The following is a 27,766-nucleotide window of genomic DNA, read 5'->3' as shown; positions in this document are numbered from 1 at the left end:
CTATTGTGACCATGTTCTTTACCCTGTGTGATCTGGGTAAGGTAAAATTACATGTTTACCACGACTGATTATATTTAGGGGTAAGGTAGCAAATCGCTACGAATGGATTGAAAGAAAGAAAAATCGATCGATTTTATATCTATTTTCCCCTTAAATTTTACAGTCACGTCTATTATACTTTTTCATCGTGTTTTATATCATTTCTACAATGAGAGTTTTTAAACGTATCAAATAAACGTCATTACTTCAAGATTTAAGAATTGGTTTTAATATTAAAAGTAAGTTATTGTTTGTTATTAAACACAAAGCTATACAAAGGGTTATTTGTGCTTTGCCTACCGCGGGTATGGAAACCCAGTTTATAGAAGAATAAATCCGCAGACATACCGAGATACCACTGGGAGGAAATAGAAATAAGTATTCTATATGATCCATTCTTTTCTCTATACATTTGAGATCAGTAGATTATATTATATATTGAAAAAAAGATAAAGAACAAATATTATTTAACCTGTTCCAACGTATAACTACACAACGGGCTATCTGCGCTGATTCTTCAAGGACTCATTCCGAATTCTAGTATTATATACACTCATAGGTGGCGTAGAGAATCGAGCTCTGAATTTTAACAATGAAGTCTGTAAATTTGCCCCTAACCCTCTGGAGAATCTTATTTCAAGAAATAGCCAATACATACCATCAGATGTGTAACTCCAAAAATGCAAGATTAGCCAACTCAAGTTTTTTTTTTAAAATAGATATATTTAATTCACTGATAACTAACTCATTAAATGTTCGTTGTAATAACTTATTATTCTCCGGTTTTCTTTACTGGCTTACAGACTTGTTTACTTCTCTATCTGTGTTTTGCTCATCAAAGAGACACGGCCTGAAATTTGGCGTTGTTAGGTTTTCAAGCTTATCTCTTGGTCACCAGAGGCTGGACTTGTTCATGTAACCTTTAAATTTTTTGTTGGTAAGCGCAAGCTTACACAAAGGACCTTCTGTGTTCTACCCACCATGAGTATCAAAACTAGATTTTAAGCGTAATAATACCTTAGGCTTACCATTGAACTAAACCTTTAAGTACAGCACTTTGTAGACCAATTTAACGCAGTATATTAATTAAAGTTGATAAGACTATTTTCTAGAGACAATACGTGTTATTATGCGTGTGTTTCCTCATAACAAAGCCACATCAGACTATCTAGTGTGTCCAACGATGGGTATCAAACCCCTGATTTCAGGCATTGTAAATCTAAAAACTTACAACTGTCCCACCATAAAACGTATGCATTATTAAAAATAATGTTTTTGTTTTTTAATATTGCGCCAAGATATACGATGGCTATCTGCACTAGCTGTCCCTAATTTAGCAGTGAAAAACTAAGGGGAAGATAGCTAGTCATCACCATCCACCGCCAACTCTTGAGTTACTAATATATATTTATTGAAGAATCCTTTCGCATAATTATTTTTGTGTCGTTCTTTGTGGTTGTTATACAATTATTGTTTTGTTGGAATTAAACACTTTAGTCCTACTGAACAATTTTTGCTACGGAAAATTTCAAATTCTTTTTTACATTTCTTATAAAGTTGCGAGAAAAATAAAAATGTAGTTATGAGATGCGATTTGACAGACATTTCGATGTTGATGGTCAAGTAGGATTTTGAAAGATTTATATATAGGTGATTAGTGTCTCACAAAATCGATTTTTCTGGACACTCATTTAAAATCAAACTATTGTTTGGGGAGAATGTTTATACCTTGCTATCTTACATACACCAGCAGATAGCCCGATGTGGTTTTGCAATAAGAAAACACATGCTTACATACAGATGGCCGCGCCCTCGTTTGGTGAAAATCTAAGCACAGTAAATATATGTCTTTTAACACATATTTAATATAAAAATTCATACCTTATCCTATGTGGGTACGATGTAGCGACACAGAATATTTCACCATGTTAAATAAATTATCATTATTTGAAATGTTTTGTTTTCAGGAGGTTACAGAAGAAAATAAACATTTTACCATGACAACTACTAAAACATAACTTCGTGTCATTTATTTTCTATTTGTTAAATTGGGATTTGGAAAGAAATGGAATTTTCTTTTTTTAATCCAGTGTGATTCAATCAGAAGACCAGGAACACTAATGTTTTTAATCCTCCAAGAGAATAAACATAGTTTTAGACCATTACACTCTGATTTAACTCCTACTGACTATATATTCAAATATTTTACGAAAAACAAAAATCGGCTGAAATAAAATTGTAGAAACCATGTTTTGTGTTTATCTCCACGTTGAAAAAGTTTGCTAGTATTACAATCTAGAAAGTGAACACTGTTATAAAAAAACAAAAAACAAAGTTGTGAAGTCCTGTTTTTGGTTTGAATTTCGCCCAAGGCTACACGAGGGCTATCTGCACTAGCCGTTTCTAATTTAGCAATGTAAGACTGGAGGGAAGGCAGCTAGTCATCACTACTCACCACCAACTGTTGTGTTACTCTTTTACCAACGAATAGTGAGATTGACCGTTACGTTATAACGCCCCCACGGCTGAAAGAGCGAGCGTGTTTGGTGTAACAGGAATGCGAACCCGCGACCCTCAGATTACGAGTCGAGTGCATTAACCACCGGGTCATGCTGGGCCAAGCCCTGTTTTTAAGCAGCTAATAAGTTCACATCTTAAAAGACTAGACTTTAACGTGACTTGTTCTCTTCAGTGTGACGTTCTAATAAACAGTCTGCAAAAATAAGTTTTACAGCTGTAATAAAGTACACAAACTACAGTTGTGGTTACATTTTATTCACAGGTGACAATACAAAGAAATATCTGTTGACACACCAATATAATATTTTGTTATTTGAGCTGAAATGATACTTCATACCGACAAAAAATATGGCATTTATATCAACGGTGCTTTATTATTAGATCAATTATACAGTAACTAACATAGCTCCAAATTTTCATATACAATTGCTCTCCCAAGTTTTTTTAAATATCACAAAACAGGATAAAATAACTAGTAAATAGTTTATATCTGGAACGAAGGCGACACCTATCCATATAGTTACGAAACTTAATTTTTTCGCCTTGTCAGTGTTCATAAATATATTTTAATTTACACTTGAGATCAGATTGTTTGATTTTTCTGCAATATATGTATTTATATTACTAATCAGTCATTCCTAAAATAAATATTTTATGTTTTAGCCAAATGTTTTCTGTAAGAAAAACATGAAGGGAGTTATATCATCCCACAGTTGACCGAGAATTACAACCTTAATGCAAAGTTGGTTCGATGGACAAAGGAAAGGGGCCGTCAACCTCTGTCTCCAATAATCCATTTATCAGCACAAATCCCATTTTTTGAGGACGCTTTCGGCAAGTTTTTATACGTCTTTTGGAGGCGTGGGGGATCTTGGAAGAATAACAATATTTTGTAGAATTGAATTTTCTGTAAAACGACTAAAATGTTGAAAAAAATTCGACAGAAGTGATAAAATTTATAACTGTATTATTTAAAAGTTATATTCAAATAATTCAAACAGAGAAACATAACACGTTTTGACCACTGTTCACATTCCCGCAACTTTCATTTTCTCGTCTAAATTCAGTCATGCCTCCCCAAAAAAAAAGTGACTTCGCATTGTCCGTTCAGTAGATGATAGGTAGAGCGGAGATAAAATTATATAATTTTAATTTTCAAACTGTGTGAGCAATATATTACTTTAAAAAAACGAAGTTTGACAAACAACTTTATATGTACAGAAATATATAAGTATATTGTTTGTTCGTTTGTTGTTTAGCACAAAATTACACATTGGACCATTTGTGGAGTGCCCACCACCGCTTTCGAAATCCGATTTTTAGTGCATAAGTTCATAGACTTGTCACAGGGGGACTAGAAACTCAGGTGACTTGTTCAGAAAGTTTTTATTTTGTAAAATGTAAAGTACTAACTACCTAAGTGAACAAACTATTTCAATTCAGTTTTAATTCCGTGGTATAAAAACGTCATTTCCAACTACATTATACCACGAACTCAAAAGACAAAATAAAAATAAACAAACAACAACAAAAACACCCTCACAATTCTAGCTACACTACAATTTCTCGACAAATCCCGTGTTAAATAAAATCGTAAAAAGATAAAGGGATATGTAAGATTTAAAATGAGTGCCCAAGTTGTATCATGAAAGAGAGTAAAGGTTTTACAGAAGTATATACCACATAATCATTCCGAGAAAACCCACCTTTCCTTTATTTTTTATTATAGTTATTTTAACAGTATTTAACAGTGGTATTTGATATGTCAAGTAAACTCAGTTTAAAAGAGATTATTCTACTAAAAGTAATAAATAATTAAGTAACATATTTCTTGATGACGAGAAACCCACTTGAAATAAAAATATATCTCAGAACGGCTCGTATGGGTATCAATACTTAACCTCAAGATGACCTAGGAAGATCGAAAACGATAACATTGTTCTGTCCTTATCAATAAAAGTGTTAATATTCATACCAGCCATTCTGAGATACAAGGAACGTATTTATTTCCAGTTTGTGGTGATTCTTGTCCACGTGGGAAGGATAATGATAAGTATTAGTTTTTCATCACTTTATTTTCACGTGAATTCCACGTGCAATACTCTTAGTTTCTGTTAAACACTAAACTCGTATGGCGGACATCAGATCATGGAAACAATTACATCTTCTAAAGAATTAGATAATTTCCTCTAGGTTCATTCCTTTACTTATTTTGAATGAAACATCTGTGACATCATTTCATGAGATAATTATTAGAACAAATTTTGGAAAACAACAGCTAAACGCACTGAACATAGTTACAACACTATCTTCAAAATACTGGGGAAACATTTTATTGTTTTGAACATTTCCATTTCGTGCACCAAAATCAGTTTGTTCTTTAGAATTTGATAAATGTCAGTGTATTGTAAATAAAAGAAACTGTGCTTCAGGGAAGAGAAAGGAAATATCTGCTGACGTTTAACTAATCATTAGCAACGTTATGTATATTAAAGACCAGGAAGAAAACAAAACATAAGCCTGTCATTTTCGAAACAACCCTGTCAGAACTTGTAGTAACTAAGTTCACCAGCAGATGACAGGACAAACAACCACCTAACCCAAAACAGCTCTCATGTTCGTACAAAACTACACAGTTAGTTATTGGTGCTCAGTCCACTGCGGGGAATCGAGCCTTTGATGTTAGCATTGTAAATCTGGGAACTTACCGTTGATCCAGCAGGAGATCTTTGATTATGAAATATATAAAACAGACGTGATAAAACTGCAATGGAACTTTATGCCTGTGTAAACACTGACAGTATCAAAGCTGTTTTTTGTTTTAATTTCGTTACTTGCTTCTGTGGACATTAAAAAACGTGTTTTACATCAGGAAGGCAAGAAGTTACTAGCAGCGACAGCACCCCTAAATTGCACCCTTATATGTTTAAAACATATTTAAAAGGTGCAAAAAGAGCCTCAGATGCCATAAAAATGCACCATTTTAGGAAACCAAATTTTAAAAATATTCTGAGGTGGAATATTTTTCTTCAAAAATCTATCTATCTCTTCATAGATTTTTGCATATACCCATTCTGTATTCTTCATAGATTTTTGTCTGTATCCAAACTCTCTCTTTCGTAGATGTTTGCCTACTCTTCTGGGTTTCGCTTAAAAGTTACACTTAGGCCTGTTTGACAGTGAAAAGTATAATTAAATGTTTTTGTTACAAATACATATATATTAATAATTTACTCAATCTAATTTCATACCTTTACGCACCACGAAAATAGTTCTTAAAAAGCCAGAATTTGACACTTTATTTTACTGTTCTGTAAAATGATTATAGAAAAAATAAAACATTACGCCAAGTAAGTTCTATTAGGGCTAAGATAAAAACCCTAAAAAACAAAACTTAGAATTTGATTATGTTATTTTCATTACCAGCTTTTTGTGCTTTAAACCAGTGAACACGACCATCACAGTTCAATAAATGCTTGTAAAAAAATCGGACACGCAAAGAACAATCTAAATAAAAAACAACCAAGGAACTTAAATAAAAGTGAAATATTTCTTTAACCCGTGAACTGTATCATAGAAACACGAAAGCTTAGATGTGTCAAATCAATGACCTTTAAACAAAGAAAGGTTCCAAGTTCTCGAATAAAAACTGTTTCAACTCAAGAAAAAACAAAATATTACAACAAACCATGTTTTTATACTCATCAAGCAGTAACAACATTGTAAATCTTGGTTCGTCAGAAAACATCATAAAAATATGAGGTAGTTTGAAAGTGAAGTTTCCATGTTACGTCTGTACACAACATAAACTCAAATCCTATAAGATCATTGGTGAGCAACTCGCGCAATGTGTAAGAAAAATGAAACTTTATCTTTGTTGTGCTGGCCGCACATGTTACACGTGAATGGATCTTGGTAACCATGGTAACCCATGTGCATAGTGTACATAACACAGTCTTTGAAAGCCAAATCACAGTATCTGCACGCGTAGGAGTCTTGCCATTTTGAATCTTCTTCACTTTCTGAAGAGGGCGTTTTCTTGGTTTCGGTCCCGTTTTGTTTAAAGAGCAAGGAATGAGGAGATGAGGAGTAAATCTCTCGTAATGCAACAGGTACGACCGTATCATGATATGGAAAACTTGGGTAATGCCCGTTTGATGCTGTCACACTTTCTTTGCATCTTTTGTTCAACCCGTTATTTCCAAAAAACAGCGACGACACCTGATATGGAAACGACAAGGGCTGTTCTGGCATTTCTATATATTTGGCTAGGACGGGCTCAGAAACAGGTCTGGTCATGTTAGGAGCTTTTGCTGGAATGTCAAAGTTACAAACAGATGTAAATGTCTTTACATGGGATGAACATTTCTCCTCTGACGCATTTGTAGTACTTGGGACTACAAAGTTAGTAGAATTAATGTCAACAGAAGATGTGCAAGTGGGCGCCAATGAAAAGTTCATACACTGTGGTGATTTTTTTGAAAGTGATTCATTATGCTCCTTTGTGTTAAGAATTTTATTTTTCATTTCCTTATGAAATTTTACGAAATCTTCAGAAGAACAGCTTTGATTGGTGGACAGTTGAAATGTATGACCTTCTAGTTTCGTAGCTTTTCTCTTCCTAGGATTTCGGAAGTTAGAAGACAAGAATTGAGTACCTTCAGGAGTGCTAACATAATTTCTACAAGGAACTTGGGATGGGTCTTCTTGTGGAGAAGAATGAGATGTGTGATCAACTGTAGAATGTTTGGAAAACTGAAGGGACACGGGCCGTGAAGTGGATAAAGTTGGAGAAATTGTCTGTGAATGAGCAGATTTAAAAACATCTAAAGAAATTTGCTTTGACTGGGCAAATTCTTGGAATTGCGAAGAGGTTAAATGTGAACAAATAGACTTAGAGGTAGATTGCGACACTAGTTGTGAACTAGTGGGGGACTGTAGAGAGATACTGTTTGAAGAAGTAAACTTCAAAGAGTGAAGGGGAATTTCTGGTTTTAATAAACGTGACTTTGAAGTAATAGGTTTATTGGAGTGTAAAGAGACAATTTCTGAAGAAGTATGATGGCAAACGTCTGGATGGACTGTCTGTAAAATGGTTGAATTTGAAGAAACTGACTGCGAAATTGTTGACGATGGAGAATGCGGAGACAGTGACTTTGAAGTAGTGAGCTTAGGGAAGTGTAAAGAGGTAACTTTTGAAGAATCATGGTTGGAAATGTCGAGATGGAGTGTTTGTGAAATGTTTGACACTGGGGATCGTGGAGAAACTGACTTTGAGGTAATAGACTTAGAAGAATGTAAAGAAACAATGTTTGAAGGAATAGAATTGGAAACGTCTAGATGGGCCGGCTGTGTCAGGGTTGAGTTTAGAGAAACTGGCTGTGAAGGTGTAGACCTGGAGATGATTAAGTGCGTTGTAACGGAACAGGTTGAGCGAACTGGTTCAGAAACTGAACATAAAGTAAATAATTTAGATGGGGTGTTTTGTTTTGGTTTTGAATTAACGCGATAACTGGTAAGGTCTAGAGGAAAATGTGTGTCTGGTTTGATTTCGGGAGATTCTTTCCTGAGAGGTAAGGACATAGAGGTCAGAAGAATCTGATGAGTGGGCACTGAATGGTTAGTAAGAGCAGTGGCCAACATAGGAGGGGTGTGAACGCAATCCAGCTTCTGGGAATGAAGTGAAGGCACAACGAATTTCTGTGATTCTGCGAGTCTTAAAGAGAAATCGGATAATGGGATATTTTTGGCTAGATTTTCGGTCATCTGTGTGTGACATTTAAGTGTTAAACTGTGGTCATTTCGAAGAATTGCATCTTCCTCTAACTTTTGGTTTTCGTTCATTTGTGGCTGACCCTGAATTTGTGGTAGGTCGTTTGAAGTATTGCCATAATTCTTGTAAATATATTGATTATTTGAGGCGACGTGTTGCTTAATCAGATGTTTACTAAACAAGTCTCGGATTTCTGTAGTGAAATCACTAAGGTTACAATTCAGTGGCTGTAGGTTAGTTTTTGAGAGAAGTGGTTCTTCAATGTCTGGCGTTTTCTCTGGAGCTGAACCTGAGGATAATTCATTGGAAGACTTTATTGCTTTCAACAGTAGGGATGGACATAAAGACATGCTACCGTGAATGGCATTTATGGTATGAGAGTTCTTTAATATCGAAAGTCCATGACTAGGAGCAACGACTGGAGACTTAGAAGAGAAGATGACAGGTGAATGTTCTATTGGAGAAATATGAAGAACGGGGGTTTTTGGACTCTGACTTGATGATGAACAGTGTTGAATTTCTGTATTTTGTTTCTTAGACCTTGGACCACGCTTTTTTCCGTAGACATCAATTACTGAGTTAGTGTTAAGCGTTCCGTCGACGTTTAGAACTAAGGAAGGTTTGTGCGCATATTTTCGCAAATGTAGTTTTAAACTGTGACAGTACTTAGTGACATAGGAACAGTCAGCGCATCTATACTGATAAATATTGGAGTGGGACTTCATGTGGCTGTTCAGCATGGACTTATTCACGCAACTATAACTGCACTTTGGGCACTTAAAGGGTTTAGAACCGAAGTGGTTTCGCAGATGGTACTCCAAATGATGCTTGTACTCAGTTGCAAAAGGGCACTTGGGACAAGTTAAGAGTTTCTCCGTTTTGATGTGTGTCTTGATATGTTCCCAGAAGTCAGTTTTGATAACCGAAATGTATTCGCACTGTTTGCATCGGTAGCAGCGTCTCTTTCCACTCGGTAATCCCGAGGACGTTTCTGGGACGTTATCACTACGGATTTCTTTCATCCTGGGTCCTTGCTGTTCAGCCCAACTATCAGGTGAAAGTTTTGAGTTAAAATCTCTCGTATGTGGCTTGAGCGGCCCATCTGTCCTTGTTCGATCCTTGTTGATGGCCAAAGATTTACCACGAGCGATTGACACTGGATTAATTTCTGAACTGTTAGACTTCAAACTAAGGTTTCCATTTGTGTCTAGTATTTTTTGTAACTGAGTCAGCTGATCTGTAAACTCGCCTTTGTCAGCTTTCAATTCATCTGAGTCGTTGCTGATGGAATTTCCTTCTGTGTTTTCGTTACAAGACAACTTATCGGCATCATGCGTGTTGTGTCCATCATGTCGGATGATCACATCTGTTATGGTTGTAGATTCATTAGGTACATCAGGCGAAGAAGTCATAGAGTCGTCTTCTAGCATGGCGACTGAAGAGGTGTTTTCTTGCTTCTCCGGCTCTGAATAATAACCTTCTTCTTGAAATCTTCTATAACACACTGTCTCGGTTTTCAGAGGCTCATCTTGTTGAGATGTCGCTGTTATCGCTGTATCGAAAGAAATCGGCATGGTTAACCCTAGTTTCATCAACTGCACCTGAGACAGAGTTCCTGACAAACTCGTGCCTTCTTATCATTTAAACTGTAGATTGGATTGGTAAATTCAGAAACATCTTACTGCATTTGCCAGATTCCAAAAATCGTTAGTATGTTGGATCTGTTTATCTTCAAGTCCCAAATTCTGAAAATTAAACATAATTTAATTTTGTTAAAAGCTGTGAAAGGGGTTCTTAGACATTTCAACCAGTAAATAAGTAACATTAACACCGCATTTCATATAATAGTTTTACATACACAATAGAGCTATTCAAATTATTTTTGATTTATATTAAATCATTTATCAACAACACTTTCACTTCCTGTTTCGTAAACGTTGTTAAGAACAAATACAACGAGCTAACAAGATAAACTTTATAGATGTTGCCACTGGAGGGGATTCCCCATTCCTCATTAGTTTTATTAGGAAGGATTACTTTATCTAAGGCCTCCCAATTTTTAACTAATACGGCTAAGTTACTTAAATGCGTGGAAATATTCCTGCTAATCAATATGTCCCCCGCTAGTACAGCGGTAAGTCTACAGATTTACTACGCTAAAATCATGGGCTCGATGGACTCAGCAGATGGCTCAATGTGGCTTTGCTATAAGAAAACACACACAATCTAATCAATATAGAGGGCATGATGATAGAAAACTGACAATCGTGGTCTACTACTAATGCTGCTAATATCCAAACAACAAAATTAATCTGTAATCGTAGTGTTCAGAAACAAACAGGACTGGAGGTAAGTGTGAACGTTTATAATGCTAACAATCGGATTTTATACGACAACTATTTACTTAATTACAATAGGCCTACCACATGTGATAAAAGCTGCATAACCTATACAGTTTGCCAGGTTACACGATGTTTCTACCTCAAAAAATAGGCCTATTGGTTTCCACTACTTCTCCAACGTTAGGCGTTTAAACCCTGTACACTTACCTCTACTCGCACATAATCATAAGTTCATAACACATTCACACACACACACCAACAAGTTTTACAAAACGAAAATTGCCTTTCGGGATCCTGCCGTATTTTTTTTTCTTTCTTCGTTTTGTAAAGCGACCCACGTTATCACTGCTGTTATGAATCAGAGCTGACCTTTTGTATTTTGGCTAGATGACAAATCACAGAAGCGTTAAATTTTTGTTTACCTTAGCCATGACAAATATCTACATCTGGACAAAGAATATGCGACGTATGTTAGTTTGGTGTTTGCTTACATTATGAACATGTACGAAAAACGGCAAACGGCAGTCACCCCACGAATCGCTCGGAAGAGGGGGTCATGAGATGTGGAAGACTCGAAAAAATGTTGTTTTTTTTCATTTCTTAGCTTTTGTTTTTAATACAAACGCTTCATTTCAAACCCTCAGGCTCAGGATGATCAGGTGGGTTAAGGCGTTCGACTCGTAATCTGAGAGTCGCCGGTTCGAATCCCCGTCGCGCCAAACATGCTCGCCCTTTCAGCCGTGGGGGCGTTATAATGTGACAGTCAATCCCACTATTCGTTGGTGAAAGAGTAGCCCAAGAGTTGGCGGTTGGTGGTAATGAATAGCTGCCTTCTCTCTAGTCTTACACTGCTAAATTAGGGACGGCTAGCACAGATTGCCCTCGTGTTGCTTTGTGCGAAATTCCAAAACAAACTTTTAATTTCTAAGAATCGAACAACTAAACAATAATTGGCGTTGCGAAAAGCTCTTGTATGAAGTCAACATAAAAACAAAATCGACACACTAGCTGCTATTACTCCACCAAACGATGTAGTAAGATCACTCTTTTATAAATTTTAAACGATAAGATAATAACAAAAGAAACTACATAAATTCTGTAGGAATCAAAGATGTAACTTAAGACATGTAAAACATCGAATATTTTCACTTATTTCTTGTCAGCAGTTTATACCCAAACGTTTGTTTCTGAATTTTGCGCAAAGCTACATGAGGAGTATCTGCGCTTGGTGTCCCTAATTTAGCAGTGTGAAACTAGAAGGAAGACAGCTAGTCATCACCACCCGCTTTCAACTCTTGGGCTACTCTTTTATCTACGAATAGTGGGATTAACATTGTAATGCCCCCACGGCTGAAAGGGTGAGCATGTTTGGTGTGACGAGGATTCGAACTCGCAACTCTCAGATTACGAGTCGAGCGCCTTAACCACCTTGCCATGCTGGGTTTCTACCCAAAAGTTAGGCATGAGTTGGCACTTATGGAAAAACTTTGGAATTTAGATATGGCAAACTGGATTCGAATTCTTTCGATACAACAAAATATAGTCGCATCTTAAGCTGAAGATGTGTCATAAGTGTGACAGTTAACCCCTTAACGTGGATGGTGAATAATAGAATGGAGCTGATCGGGTAATTACCTTTATGTCAGTAGCTCCAAATTAGGGACAGCAGTTAGTAGCTTTACCACATATACAACCTATAAATACTACCCTAAAGTTAAGTCATCTCTTATACCTTCCAAGTAAATAAACCAAACATTCAGCTCTAACTACACCACGCTATTAGTCCTAACTGCGTAATTCCAACAGTATCTCCTAAATAAATAACAAAACATCAAGTGTAAGTTCAACTATTACGAAACGATGAAATCAAATTTATAAACAAAAGTACCAACCTCATCTTTACGTTTAAAACAGTTTGAGAATTATAGTGTTAGGTTTTCTTATGTACTGTCTCCCCCTGGAAAAGCGCTTAGTTTAATGACTTACAAAGCTAGAATCCGAGGTTTGATTCCCAACGGTGGACATGGCAAATAATCCAATATGGTTTGGCTCCAAAACAAACAAACAAACAAACAAATTCTCTTAAATTTATGCAAAATAACAATATACTTAATATGTTAAATATTTATAGAAGTTTCTAAGACAATATTGTTAATTTGTCAAACGCATACCAAAAGACGTGACACAAGGAGAATTATCTTCTATCCCAATTATCTTGCACAAAAGTGTATTTAATCATAATGAAAGCATTCTGATGAATCTTAAGAAATGAGTGGAGGATATTTAATCTAGGAGTAACGGTATCCAAATAACAAATAAATTCATTCTAATCGGTAGAAGTTTTTGTTTCTATGATTCTGTAAGTCCCTAGTTAGATTGACATGTTAAATTTGTTATATTAATTAAAATTGCTTTTAGATCTAACATATATTGATAGCTTGCTTTAAACAGAGGTTATTAATAATAGTAATAACCCTGTTTCTACAAGTCACCACCCTCAGAAAACCCCGAACCTTACGAAAACCTGTTTTTGTAGTAGAAGCATAATCTTGTCGTCTCACACGTAATCTTTTACGTAGTGGGTCTCGTGCTGGTGTGAAGACCACCATTCATTCACTAGAAGACTTACAGATGAGTAAACACGTTGAAGGGAATCAATCACAGTCGATCTTCTGGTAATACCGCTTCGTCGAGTGGACAAAACTGTATTTATATTTATCATTACATTCGCAGGAATTCTAGATAGCTATTGCCCAACTAATCATGTCACCACCTTTTAAAATATCAACAATAGTTTAACAAATATTGATGAAGAGGAGATTCAGTGGAACAATACTTACCATGATTCAATTAAAATATGGCACGAGCCCAAGAAGGAATGAATAAAAGCCACTTGAAGAAAACATCTTTCCTCTCTGACAAGGAATGTAAATTTTCCCCCTAGGTTTTACTGACCATTGTGTAGTAATATAGCGATAATTCTATTGTTTCGATCTAAAACAATTGACCACATACTAACTGAAAACTAGAAGTTTTTTGCTGGACTGGGGTGCAGAAAGAGGTCATCGTGCTGGGGACCAGGAGCTTTTAAATATCTGATGACCCAGCACTTGAACTGTCTCTAGTGGACCTAGAGAAACCGTGACGACAAAACTCCTTTTGAAATTTTAGCACTATAATTTTATGGTCCTATTGACCCGTTAATACACAATATAATAAGAAAACGACATTCAACATGCAGATAGTGTTCGTTTTATAGCAAAGCCACACTGGGTTTTCTGCTGCATTCAATAAGCAAGAATCTTAAGTTTATAAGTGATGCTGAATGAGTCTAAGAGAAATATCTTAACAACCCACAATGAATAACCCCAAATCACCTAATAACACAAAATTAGATTTCAGCATAAGAAAAACAACCGTTTCTTCAATACTCGTGTAAGGATATAAACAAGGATATTGGAGGTCTTCTAAAATCAGTCACGCTACTTAGATTATTAACTATTATTTGATATTATATGTTTTTATCGACGAAAAGTGAGATTGACTGTATCATTTTAACAACCTCTCGCCAGAAAGGGTATGTTCTGAGACGGGATTGAAACTCGTGACCTGCTAATTGCGAGTCGAACACCTTCACTACCAGGCCTTGCCAGGCGAAACCTCATGTATTGACCGACTGGTAAACGTAAAATGAAATCAGACAATTTATCTAATAGTTATGGATTCAATTAATTTTGTTCATAACCATAACCCTTCTACCGTAGATACGTAAATAAGCGTAGATTAGCAAAATCTTCAGAGATGCTTTTCAAATTATTTTTAAATGCATACATTTAACGCTGCTTTATGATCAAATATGATGATAAATAGCAATTAAACATAACAGCTAAGCTTTTATTATACCATTGTCAACGGTATAATTATGACTTATAAAAACTGCCCACATATTAACATACCTTTATGTTAGAACTAGAATGCAACGTCTTTGTAGTAGCGCACGTACATAGATTAAAACAGTGGTTCCCAAATTGAAGGTCGTATCACATACACAAAATACACAGTACCAAAACAGTCAAGACTGTTAACACTGGCAACACACACACATATATAAGCAAAACAAGAGAGAAAACATTGTCATAATCTAAACACATTCGTATATTGTACTAACAATACCTACATTTTGATACACGATTTGAGGTACAAAAACGCTGATAAAGCAAGAAATGGATATAAGAAGCAGGTTTAATTAAACCAACACGATTATAGGCCGAGGTAAGAACTGAACACAGTAATACTTTGATATAACAATCATGGATGTACGTTGAACCCGTAGAATTCTCGCTTTACCAGCGGGAGACGTCTGTGTGTGTTTTTGTGTTTTCTTACAGTAAAATCACCTCGGGCTATCTGCTGAGCCCACCGAGAGGAATCGAACCGCTGATTTTAGCGTTGTAAATCCGTAGTCTTACGGCTGTACCAGCGAGGGACGTATGTGTGTGTGTGTGTGTTTATAGTAAAACCACATCGGGTCATCTGCTGAGTACTCCGAGGAGAATCGAGCCCTTGATTTTAGCGTTGTAAATCAGTTGGCTTACTGCTGTACTAACTATGTTTATTTTGTTACGACGCAGCTTCTTAAGGCATTTTACCTGCTATCGTTTAAAATATATTTCATGCATAATTGATTCCAGATTTAATCTCATAGCACTTATATGTTTACAAACAATCGCGCAATACATCTTGGCTTTTGATCTCGTAGTAATGCAGTAAAGTAATTTCACGTGAACCAAAACATTTTTTTTTATTTGTTAAGACACTTTGAGATGACGATATAAACATGTTTATTTCATTTTTGGATGTGATTCTACAATTGCAGAAAATAACCTGTGAAAAATTATCTTATTTCTGTGTAAATCGATTGGGAAAGCGTTGATGTTAAAACAGTATAACTAAAGTACCCGAGAGCCATCTATCTTAATTCACCTTATTTACCGACGTACCAAAAGTATGCTGTAATAATAAGAAATATTTGAAGGCAGAGCTTATGCTTAGAAAGATGAACAGTTCCCTGTGTAATCCGTGTTAGTAAACATACGACTATTTTCTTATTTAAATTTAGCCTAAAAAAGTTGCTCTCTACGTCCTTTCAATGTATTTTCAACGCTCGTTGAGCTTACCAATGGATGTCACTTTTCTACAAATTTTTCTTTATTGCTCGAATGAAGATAAACAGAGGCAGATGGCAGTGCATGTCACAAAGCTCATAATGCGAGATATTTAGAACGTGCAACTCCGGTTTTAAGTCTTGCTTGAAAGAAGGGCAGAATCGTGAATTGGTTTACTGTGATTTATTTGGTAATAAAACTAACTAAACGACAGCTGCCCCCACCGATGGACAAAATCGGACTGACCGTGTATTTTCCACCAGAGCTTTAAATGACCAGTCTATTGTTAATGACCACCCAGCACCTACACTGCAGGCTATAGCTACGTTGACGGCGTGTTTGGTGATTAAAGCGTGAAAATGACTCTTAAGGCCATTACGTCATGGAATTAAAACACAAGAGAAAATTCTTTGATACAAAGAGAAACCGAACAGAAAATCGATATAGTGCAGGTTTGTTTTTAAACAGTCGAAACTTACTCTGGTCATTACATTTGTAAAGACTGTAATCTAATATTGTATTAAACTATTATTTGTTTCTAACTTTTAGCGCAGAGCTACACAATGGGCTATTTGCACACTATTCAGTGCGAGGAATCGAATCCACGAGTTGTAAGTCATTTGAAATGTTGTAAAGATAAGGAATTTGCTTCTTTAACGATACATCACGACTAAATGCTTGAGAATCACCTTGGAATGACTTTTTTTATTTCTTTGTAATGAAATGCAAAGCTATAAGATGGACTATCTGTGCTGTATCTAACACATGTATCGAAACCCGGATTTTAGTGTGAAAAGCTTTCAAATTTACCGCGGAGTCATGGTAATGAAGTTCTGTAAAGATATAAATTTTGTGTAAATCAAATGCTGTTTTACGTGTTTCCGTATTTGATATAAGGGTATATCTTCTCCTATGAGAGTTTCTGTTATAACATGTCGGAGATACTAAACTGTTCTGAATTGAACTTCAACTTTGTGTGTGTGGGGAAGTGGGGTAGCAGAAAAATACTCGTTTTGAATTTATGACAATAGACTTTTCTAGAGCAGAAGATAGGTTTGTTTGGACTCGATGGCAGGCTTAATTCGAGCATTGAAACTCACTTTTTTTGTTAGAATTTCGTCGTGTATTTGAAGTAACGAAATATCTATATTCTAACTTACACCTTTTTTACAACATTAAATTATCGTGCGCTGTGTTGGAGTGGAAGTAATATGAATTAATAAATACAGGTTTTCTACAAATAAAGGGAATAGTTGATAATTTATTGATTCTCGTCATAAACTTTAATCTGTCAGTGGCTATGAGATATTTCTGTTAATTTACAACATTAAAAATCAGGTTTCGATACCCGTAGTGAGCAGAACACAGATAGATCACTGTGTAGTACTTAATTACAGCTACACAAAACCTTTCGTAAACTCAACAAATAGTCACGTCAGCCTTGGTATGCCTAAACCTACACGAGGTCTGTCTGCGCTAGTTCTTCCGGTTCCTATATTAGCACCGAAAGATTAGAGGGAAGACAGCTAGTCGTCGCCACCCGCCGCCAATTCTAGGACTACTATTTTACTAACGAATAGTAATATTATAACGCTCTCACCGCCGAAAGGGAGAGCATATTTTATGAAACGTGAATTCAAACCCGCGACCCACAGATTGCAAGTCGAGCGCTCTAACCACCAGGTCATGCCAGGACTCAAATCGTTGACCAAAATAACTTTGACAATTGTTAGATAAACACGTTTTTTACAACACTTTAATTGAAAAAGTTTTCATTTGTTAGTTGACCAGGAATGTTGATCAATGGTCGAAATTGAAACACCTTGCTTGACGCTAGGTTTGGAAATCACTACTAATAAAGAGGAACGAATGTGATCTAATGATTAGCATGCCAGATAATGGATCAGAAAGTTTGCGGTTCGCGTCCTTTCGCAGCCAAATCGTGCACTTTGGGGCCTTGGGTGAATTATAAGAGTGACAGTCAAATCTCACTATTTGATTACAGCAGCTCAAAAGTTTCTTTTTGTTGTTTTTTTTCTCAAGTCTATCAGTTCAAAATCAAGGACGGCATAGCAGATAATCATTATGGAGCCCTAACAAACTCAACAATGAAAAATAAACCGTCTAGATTTGAACAGTGGTAAAATTTAGTCTGACAATTCTCTGTGAAATATTTAACCAGATATCTTGCACTTGTATTATTTTATATATATATATATTACTAATATTAACTAACCATACTATAACCTAGCCCTAGTCTGTGGGTCAATAATAGTTTAGGAACGTACATCACAAACATGTGTAGTTCAATTCCCACCAGTGGAAAGAGTAAATATAGTCCATGCAGTGAGAAAACAACAATAACCTAACTGCACGATAAACCTTACCAGATAAAATCTACTTACACAACCTACATATAACAATATTTAATTAATTTTCATGAGTTTTGAATATTTTCAAATCTAGTAAAAACGTATCGTGTATATTGTGAATACTGTCATAGTAAAACAATAAATTAAAACAACACAAAGTTTTACATTAATCTGACTAAGAAACGAACGGACCAATTAATGGCAGTTATTCATTCTGGCTTGGCAGGTTCTTAAGCCTAACCTTTTACATTTGTTTAGTAAAATTATGAACCAACGTATAAACATCATTTTTTTTTTTAAATCGTGGCAAATTAAACTTGAAAATAAGAAATACACTAGTCAACCACAAAATAGTGCTACGACTTTAAAGAAATAACATATTAAAAAGTTAAAAAGGGAGAAACTAGTGTCTATATATATTTTGTTTGTTTTAGAGCAAAGCCACACGGGGCTCTCTGCTGTGTCCAGTGGGGAATTAAATTCCGGATTTTGGCTTTGTAAGTGTGTAAACTTACCTCTGTCCCAACGGGGGAACCAGCTTGTTGGAAAGTAAAGATAAAACCCATTTTTTGTAAGTAACTTAACAAACTTACTCATGAACAAGGCCTTCTCTGTATCTTAACACACAACCAGTTTTTAATGAGATCAAGATGATGTTTAACGGCTAAATTATCCAGTGAAACTGACAATCATTGGGCTATCGGCTGTATTCACCGGAGAAATCGAACCCCGAATTTTGGTGTTGTAAGTCCATGGATTTAACACTTAAATTTGTTTTCTTTGTTGCACACACCAAACGTCAAACAGTTGTTATATATAAAGGTTAACATGCTGAAATGGTTAGTGTTTTAGAAGTGCCCCTCCCCCATAAAATTCTTACCGTTGTTTCTGTATATGTGTGATCTGCAATGTTTTACGTTAATGGCATTTCATCATCAAATTATAATGTGTGATCTGCAATGTTTTAGGCTTAAGGCATTTTATCATTAAGTTATAATGTGTGTGTGTGATTATATATATATATATATATATACACACCAACAAGACACCAGCTTTCAAACCAACAGTAATCTAACCAATCTTCGTCACGTGTTGTTCTCTGTAGCCAAGTTTACAAAATGGACTTTTCCATTTTGACTACATGATATTTCTCTTCGATTTTATTCGTATTTAACTACCAATAGTAAAATATTAAACAAACTATTAGAAATTGACAGCTCATAAAATAACATTCTCAATCAGTTTTCGATAGCGTGCTGGTACAGATAGTGTCATCCGTTGAAACTTCGTGTTTTCACGAACTCACGTTTTCCAAACAGTTTTTAATTATCAGCCGTGTGAGACTGTTGTTACATGTAAAAATGATCCCTTGAAATGCCTTGTTCTGTGTGGCAGACTACACACAAGTCTTAGTGAGCGAGCACTGTCTATGTTTATAGTTAGTACAGAAAGTACAACCGCATTTGTGTACGCTTCTTTGTACAATTACATTAAGGGTTAAATAATATATCGGTATAAAATGTATAAAATCCCAAGGTTTAAAATTTCTGAGCAGAAGGTAGCTTGGTGATACCCGCCTTCATACAAACACACACGCATATATGTGTACAGAAAGAATGTACGAGTGTGTTCATGTGAGCTATTGAAATAAAATGAAATGTTTTGTTTTCCATGTGTCAAAATGAGAGCATTTGTTAAACGAATCTTTAGAATTATATCTCGTGTTTGTTTACTTGAACGACACCGTTTCTAACACTAAACTGTTACAATCAGACAGCAGCACCGGCCGCCGGAAACGTTTTGTTTTTTGTTTGATATTTCGCACAAAGCAACTCGAGGGCTATCTGTGCTAGCCGTCCCTAATTTAGCAGTGTAAGAATAGAGGGAAGGCAGCTAGTCATCACCACCCACCGCCAACTCTTGGGCTACTCTTTTACCAACGAATAGTGAGATTGACCGTCACATTATAACGCCTCCACGGCTGGGAGGGCGAGCATATTTGGCGCGACTCGGGCGCGAACCCGCGACCCTCAGGTTACGAAGCACACGCCTTAACGCCTAACGACAACCCTTAACTGAATAGCAGTATTGACTGTCAAACGACAACTCTTAACTGAATAGCAGCATTGACTGTCACTATTATGGCGCACTCGCGGCTGCTGATGAGTAGTATTGACTGTCACTCTTTTGACTCACTCACGACTGATAATTAGCAGTATTAACTCTCATTCCTATGACGCATACAGAGCTAAAAGTGTGAAGTGTATTTGGTAGCACCACAACTCGAATCCGAGACCCTCGGATCTCAGTTTGTCATGTTAACCACCAGATCATTCTCGGAAGTGTGGTATTAGAATAGGTTTGTGGTAAAAATAGCGTCAGCGTAGGTCCAATTTATTTAGTTTGAAAAAAGAAAGACTCGCTTTAAGCCTAAATATGATCATATTGTAAATTTTGAAGTTTTATAATATATATGTTATTTATCACTGAAGCAGGCTAAAACAGCATGACCCTGGAGATGCGCCTCCTCATAATGTTTAGTTTAATTTCATCAGTTGGAAATACACTGAATTCGTCGTGTTCATGAAGAAGTAATAAGTTGACAAATCTTTCAGTAAGTGAAAGCAAAAAGAAAAAAGTACTCCCTTCTCTGAGAAGACATACAAGTTAGACCATTAAAGTTCTCACCATACGCTGCTAGTGACCAATTTCCTGGAAAAACAGGAGGACAAGATAAAGAATTCGATCCCACCCTATGTCAGAGCTTTAGACAGCCAGTAAATTAATAAGTCAAGCCAAGGAATGAGGATTTTTACTGTTACGTAAAAAAAACAACATAAACACTGTACAATCACGTACAATTTTGAATTTACTCGAAACTTCCGTTGTGCCCCGTCCTGCTATCTGGTGGTGGCGGCTGTTTCCTAATCCCTTGCCACAAGAGTCGTAAATTCACTCCTGTGTCACTTTGAAATGAATACAGACGCTTTGGCTAAAATCCTGGGATAAGTGTTTTATCTAGCGCTTTGAAAACACGTGTTCCAACTTCTTCAAACTTAAGTGTTATTTTTTTTAGGTATCTCTCCTGATCGTCGCCATTTTGTCTGTGTTTAAAACCATCTCAGTAGCCAGGCAGGCAAACAAAGGTTTTAAAATAGTTCATACTGCCTTCGCTACACCATAAGTACTGAAGTATGTGATTCATTACAATAATTTTATACATTTTTTTATTTTGTTTTTACTAAAATCAAAAAAATAATAATAACGCCATCTTATACGCATGTGGACTAAACGGTTCTTGTACAGCTGTTTATTTTTGTGAAGCAGTGATCAAAGGGAAGGTAGCCAGCAGCAATTGCTGTTAAGAAAGCGTTGAATAACGGGTTGAATGTAACTTTATCGTGTGCTGATAGTTTTAAAGGGAGGAACATGTTCAGCGCATCATGTCACGAACCCTATACCCTACGATACGTAGCCCGACACGTTGACCACTAAGTTTTCGTATTTTAAGTTTAAAAGGTAGAGACGAAGAAACTGATTGCATTTTACTTAAGTAAGCCTAATCATTGCCCGAAAAGGTTTATTCTCTTGTAACCAAAAAGTAATCAAAGTAACCAAACATTGCCAGTGACTATTAATTACCAGGTGCATGAGGTAAGGATAAAACAAAACAACCAGAACTAATACGTTGCTGAAAACGTTGCTTCTTTACTACCAAAAGCGTATGGACATATATTTTGTGTAATTTCAAATGACTTAAAAAACACACTTAGCAAGTCATCTGCCTGAAAACGTTACATCCTCTTAACATGAGAATTTGAAGCCTGCAGCATTGACTTACTGTAGTTTTAATTCTTATTTATTTATTATGCACTAGGCTTTCAACTCAGTTATTATTGGGTTGACACACTGATCACACTTAGCAAGAAATAAAATTTAACAATCTCACTTGACAATATATTGTAATCCGATATAGAAGAACTCGTGCGGAGTTTTTAACAGAGCCAAAGTTCGCTTACTGGATTTCGCGCAAAGCTGCTACATGCACGAGGACTGTCTAGTGATCTATAGGGAAAGCAGGCTCGTTCATATCAACCACCGCCAACACTTTGACAATTCTTCTTGGACCTAATAGTGAGATTTGACAGTCGTGCTTATAACACACCCATGGTCACAAAGTGCGGGGTGAGGGTTTTTCCTTTTTTTTATGGTGGTAACGGCACGTGAATCACGGAAACTATGCTCCACGGTCCAGTACTTTAATCACTGGGCCACGCATGGTTCCAGCTGTTAAACCAGTATAATATTTATCAAACGTTTCCAACTGAGCTCACCTTATTTTCATCTAAAGCTGTGCTCGCCAGCAGTGAACAATAGCCAACAAGCGATCAGTTCGCCGAGTTTCTGTCAAGTATTTATATAGTCTTCCATTTCTTTGATGTCTATCCAACTTCAGGCAGTTTCATATTCCTTTCTGTCTTATAGTTAATTTTGTTTTCTATATAATTATTGCCTAGGTTTGAACAAACCTCAAACGTTATAGATATGTTATATAAGAAGGTTACCATGCTGAAAGAATTAGTGTTTTAGAAGTTCCATTCCCTTCCTATAAAACACACTAAATATTTTTACGGTTGTTTTCGTACAAGTGTAATCTGCAATCTTTTAGGTTCATGACATTTCATCATCAAGTTATAATATATATACATAAACCAACCAGACGCCATGTTTCCAGCCAACAGCTACCTAACTAATCTCCATCATCTATTTGTCTCTATAGCCAAGTTTACGAAATGAACTCGTCCATTTTTCTTGCAAGTTAACTCGATTCCAGTTTGTGCTTACCACTGTTTTTCTCGAATTTGGCTTTAACATAGTCTGTCTAGTTATTTCTTTTAATGCCTACGTCTTAACAGCCATCATCAGACACTTTAAATTCACCAGATAAATCTATAACCTGATTGCAAGGCTGGATTAAGGGTTATATTGACCCTAGGCTGTTCAAGTTATAGAGGCCCCCTGGAGACAAAATCTCCACATGCAAAACATTTATAATCATAGCTTGAGGCTCCCTAATTAGTGTGAGGCCCTTGGCTTCAGCCCGGTAAGCCCATGCCTTACTCCGTGATAGTTTGTTTTGAGTTTCCTGCAAAGCTACTCGAGGGCTATCTGTGCTAGCCGTCCCTAATTTAGCAATGTAAGACTAGAGGGAAGGCAGCTAGTCGTCACCACCCACCGCCAGCTCTTGGGCTATTCTTTTATCAACGAATAGTAGGATTGACCGTCACATTATAACGTCCCCACGGTTGAAAGGGCGAGCATGTTTGTTGCGCCCAGGATTCAATCCGGGGTTGTCTGATACAGTATATCGCATTATGAAATAAAAATAAAATAAAATAAAATAAAACCTGGCAACTGTACGATATAATTCATATGGGTATCGTACATACAAAATAATAAAAAAAGTGCCTTGTCATAAGAGAGACTTTTTGTTATTACTACATTTGCTAGTCTGCAATAAAAGGGCGACTTAGGAAGATCGTCATGACATTTCGTGGTATTCAAATTTATATAATCAGAATCTTTCAGGGAAGATTGTTGAAAAACTTGGTAAATAGACATTTTTTCAATAATATATTAGGCTGCATGTTTCTAATGGGAAATCAGTAAGCTTTTGGATTGACTTTTTTAGTGATTGGTTTGATTTCTTTTAAACAATTCAACGAAATATAATACATGTGAATTAAGCCGTTTTAAATATTAGGCCTACTATGTAGAAAAGTTGACAGGACTTGGAATATGGTTTATATTAGCAGTAACATACTTTGGTTTGTGGCTAACAGAAAGACTTAGGAAAAAAACGTAACACTTCGCAGGTAAATAAATTATCCTGTTAAATACTGAAATATTTCACCGAAGAATCGACCTTAATGAGGATTAGTAAATTAAAATATATATATATATATGTTGTAATACACAAAAAAACTGTTTTAAGACTCAATGATAAATATTTCTATGACGAAGCCTCTAACAAAAGGCTTCCCTAATTTCTTGTTCTGGCACAAAGATAAACAATAGAATATTTGTCCTATGTCCATAGCGGGTATTGCACCTTGAATTTGAGTATCATAGGTCCTCGAGCTTACAGCTTAGCTATTCGTTTTAGCGCAAAACTACACAAAATGAAATATCCTGTTTCTACCTTTGGGATTGCACCCTGAACTTTAACGTTTTAAAACTTCGAGCTCACCACTGAGCCACAGGGGACACTTCTGTAACGTGACACCCATTAGAAAACTAGGTTAATAAAAACTAAGCTATTTAAAACCGGCAGTGTCACCCAGCTCTGTTTTCTAGCGTGGTCAGAGGTGTCATAAGTGAATTCAATTGTTTGTCTTAGCAGTATTAACGCCACCTATAAGCCATTATTTTAGAAAACATATGAATGTAATAATTACTTATTGGTAACTTCAAGATATTAATACACACTTTAGTAGAAACGAAAAATAAAAGACGTTGCGCCAAGATTCAACCAAAAGCAATTTATAGTGTATGAGAGACTTGTAATTTTCGAGAAAAAATATTTATAGTATATTTTTGTCAGTAAGTTTGCAGGCTGCTGAAAAAAAATATTAAAAAGTGCAAATAATTTTTAATCAAAAATTACAAATATTGCTTTATTTCATTTTAGTATAAGAGACGGTTCTATTGAATTCTTACCTTTAACGAAGATACCAGTAGTACTTAATATATTCGGTTTGAAATAAAAAACAACAACAAAGATCAAACCGTTCGTAAAATAAATATTATTCACTGCTCAGGCAAAGTTACGGTCATCAAATATATGGCAGGGTTTCCTCCTTTCATTGCTATTATTCTCGCAACATAAACCGAATTGCAACAAAACAAATGCTGAGATCTAATTACCCGAAACTAGTGGATTTCAGTCGCCTTTGTGACCAAGAGCCCACGTAACCACGTCCACACTAAGCTACTCCGACGGTATTAATAGCAAATACATCGCCGACAACTGCACTACTGAAGGAGTACTTTTTTTTCCTTCCACGATGTGGCGCCATCCGAGAAAATTGGCGTGGTGTTATGCGCATGCGTTGAATCTCGTAACATAAGCCTAGTGAAACAGCTGATTGGTAAATGGCATCCACTCTTATTCTTATTGGATAAGGGTGATAAGTTCTTGGAATGTTTGACGTTAGCATTCACAGAAAATTGTTTTTGACCTAATTTCTACACTCGTGCAGTAATTTTGTTTATTTGTTTTGTTTACGCTGCTGTTCCTAATTTCAACTGCTGACCACAGGGAAGGCAACCGGGTAGTAGCACCCAACGCCAACTCTTGGGTTTATCTTTTTGATAAAGACGAACAAGAATAGTTGTATACTTATTAAGCCCCTACTGCCGAAAGGGTGTGTTGGTGCGTTTTTTCGTATAGCAAAACCACTTCGGGCTATCTGCTGTGTCCCCTCATTTTAGCGTTGTAAATATGGAGACTTACCGCTGTACCAGCGGGGGACCTGTTGAAAGGGCGAGCACGTTCTTCGACGGGTTTCAACCCTGCGATCCACAGGAAGGTTCGTCCTTCTGATATAGGTGGGTAAATCGCAAACCCTGTTCAAGAAAGGTTCACTCTTCAGACAGAATTTGGGTCATCTGATTTTTCCCGTCAAACAATTTTATTCTAACTCATTTATGGTAATTTTGTGATCCTTGCTTCTGACGACAGATGTCACTACTTTTAAAGACTAGAAGAATGAGTGAATGAATGAAGTTGCTTCTACGAAAAAGAAAACACGCTAGTTTTAGCTCGAGAAAGGGCGAGTATCCTTAAGTGCTGGCACGCGCATCACGTGCACTTTTGAAGAGTATGTGGCCCAGTGCAGAAGTCAGAAAAAGGGACTTGAATCTTTTTTTTTTATCAATTTCGCGCAAAGCTACACAAGGGCTATCTGCGCTAGCTATCCCTAATTTTGCAGTGTAAGACTAGAGAGAAGGCAGCTAGTCATCACCACCCATCATTTGGGCTATTCTTTTACCAACGAATAGTGGAATTGACCGTAAGATTATAACGCCCCCACAGCTAAAAGGACGAGCATATTTGGTGCGAGCGGGATTCGAACCAGTGACCCTCACATTACTAGTCTGATGCCTTAACCCACCTGGCATACCGGGCCTTAGAGGACTTGAAAAAGGAATAGAGACATTTTAGGATAAGAGTCAGCTATTTATTGAACTTCTAAAATTTGAATGTACTGAAACTGAAAATATAGATTATTTTATTTTCCCTCTAGGGACCTCTAGTTTTCATTTACAGTCAGAATCCGTAATTTATAAGCATATTTTCCAAATTAGATGCTGACATAATAACCAAACAAGTTCCATTAATGTGCCAAATGCATGTACAAAAAATTACTTATTTTGGGAATTTGTTGCCTAAGTTATGTTAATATACGTGTTATGATGCGTGGAGAATTTTGGAATTAGGTGCTTTAGCATGTACTTTAATTATGTAATTTTCTCGTATTGATACAAGTTGGAAGTAACAGTGCTTAAATATGTTGTGAGTGCTAACTTGTGATTGTCCACATGGTTGCATAAAGAGCAACTAGCAACCAGCGACAGGGTTTAGTTGCTATATGAGAGAGGTTTAATTATATTGAACACGAGTACATGAGTACTATTACAGGCAGCTAACTATAAAGTAAAAGTTATAGCTGAATAGATAAACTAGATACTCTAGTCTTATTGTTCATAGAATGACAAGCTATATAAACCCTATGTTTGTTTGGACAACAACGTCGCTGCCAGCGCAATAAACATTGTGGAACACTACACTGTAAACGTAATAAATGCTGCCATCTTTGTTCTATTGAAGCATTTGTACATAAAAAGCGTGAGAATGACTGTTTTACAGCAAAGCCACATGGGCCCATCTGCTGTGTCCACCGCGGAGAATCGAACCCTGGATATTAGTTTTATAAGTTCGTAAACTGGGAGACGCATGAAAATGAAGTTAACTATAAGTTTGTTTGCTTTAGAATTTTGCGAAAAGCAAGACGAGGACTATCTGCGCTAGCTATCCTTAATTTAGCAGTGTAAGACTAGAAGAAAAGCAACTAGTCATCATCACCCGCCGCCAACTCTTGAGCTACTCTTTTACCGACGAATAGTAGTATTAACCGTCACATTATGACGCCACCCACGGCTGAAAGGGCGAGCATGTTTGGTGTGACGGGGATTCGAACCCGCAGCCCCCAGGTTATCACTAGAGCGTTCTAACCACTTGGTCATGCTGGATCGTTATCAATTTTAGAAAGCAAAATATTGAAACTTCATGTAAAGAAGTGCTATGATTTAAAAAAAACGTAACATATTTAGTGTTTGTTTGTTTGTTTGTTTTAATTTTGCGCAAAGCTACTCAAATAAGGGACGAATATACAAACAGTATTAACGTCTTATAATTTTATTCACGGTTGCCAGTAAGGTAGTTATAAATTACGGTTTAAGCTTTGCCTAATTGTTCAGTATGAAAAGTTT

At 36.3% G+C, this 27,766-nt stretch overlaps 1 protein-coding gene across 2 annotated transcripts; it reads right to left on the bottom strand.

Annotated features, from left to right (window-relative positions):
* Positions 1-2,809: 2,809 nt before the first annotated feature.
* LOC143252578 (uncharacterized) lies at positions 2,810-25,242 on the bottom strand. Of its 2 annotated transcripts, none has more exons than XM_076504922.1 (2): positions 25,139-25,242; positions 2,810-10,077 (listed from the first exon to the last, which is right to left on the bottom strand). In XM_076504922.1, exon 2 carries the CDS (start codon positions 9,922-9,924, stop codon positions 6,385-6,387), a length of 3,540 nt encoding a protein of 1,179 aa, XP_076361037.1. In that variant the 5' UTR covers positions 9,925-10,077; positions 25,139-25,242; the 3' UTR covers positions 2,810-6,384. The 2 variants fall into 2 exon arrangements, with proteins under 2 accessions (XP_076361037.1, XP_076361036.1); XM_076504921.1 differs by having other exon boundaries at positions 24,932-25,236.
* Between the last annotated feature and the right edge of the window lie 2,524 nt (positions 25,243-27,766).

This window comes from Tachypleus tridentatus, chromosome 6 (genome assembly GCF_004210375.1).
Source record: "Tachypleus tridentatus isolate NWPU-2018 chromosome 6, ASM421037v1, whole genome shotgun sequence".
In the NCBI taxonomy this organism is placed as follows: domain Eukaryota; kingdom Metazoa; phylum Arthropoda; class Merostomata; order Xiphosura; family Limulidae; genus Tachypleus; species Tachypleus tridentatus.
The sequence above is the reverse complement of the archived record's forward strand: the minus strand, read 5'-3'. Positions and strand labels throughout refer to the sequence as shown.

What these genes read in the sequence shown, in the direction of transcription:
- LOC143252578 (XM_076504922.1), bottom strand. Translation starts at nt 9,924, where the DNA reads ATGAAACTAGGGTTAACCATGCCGATTTCTTTCGATACAGCGATAACA.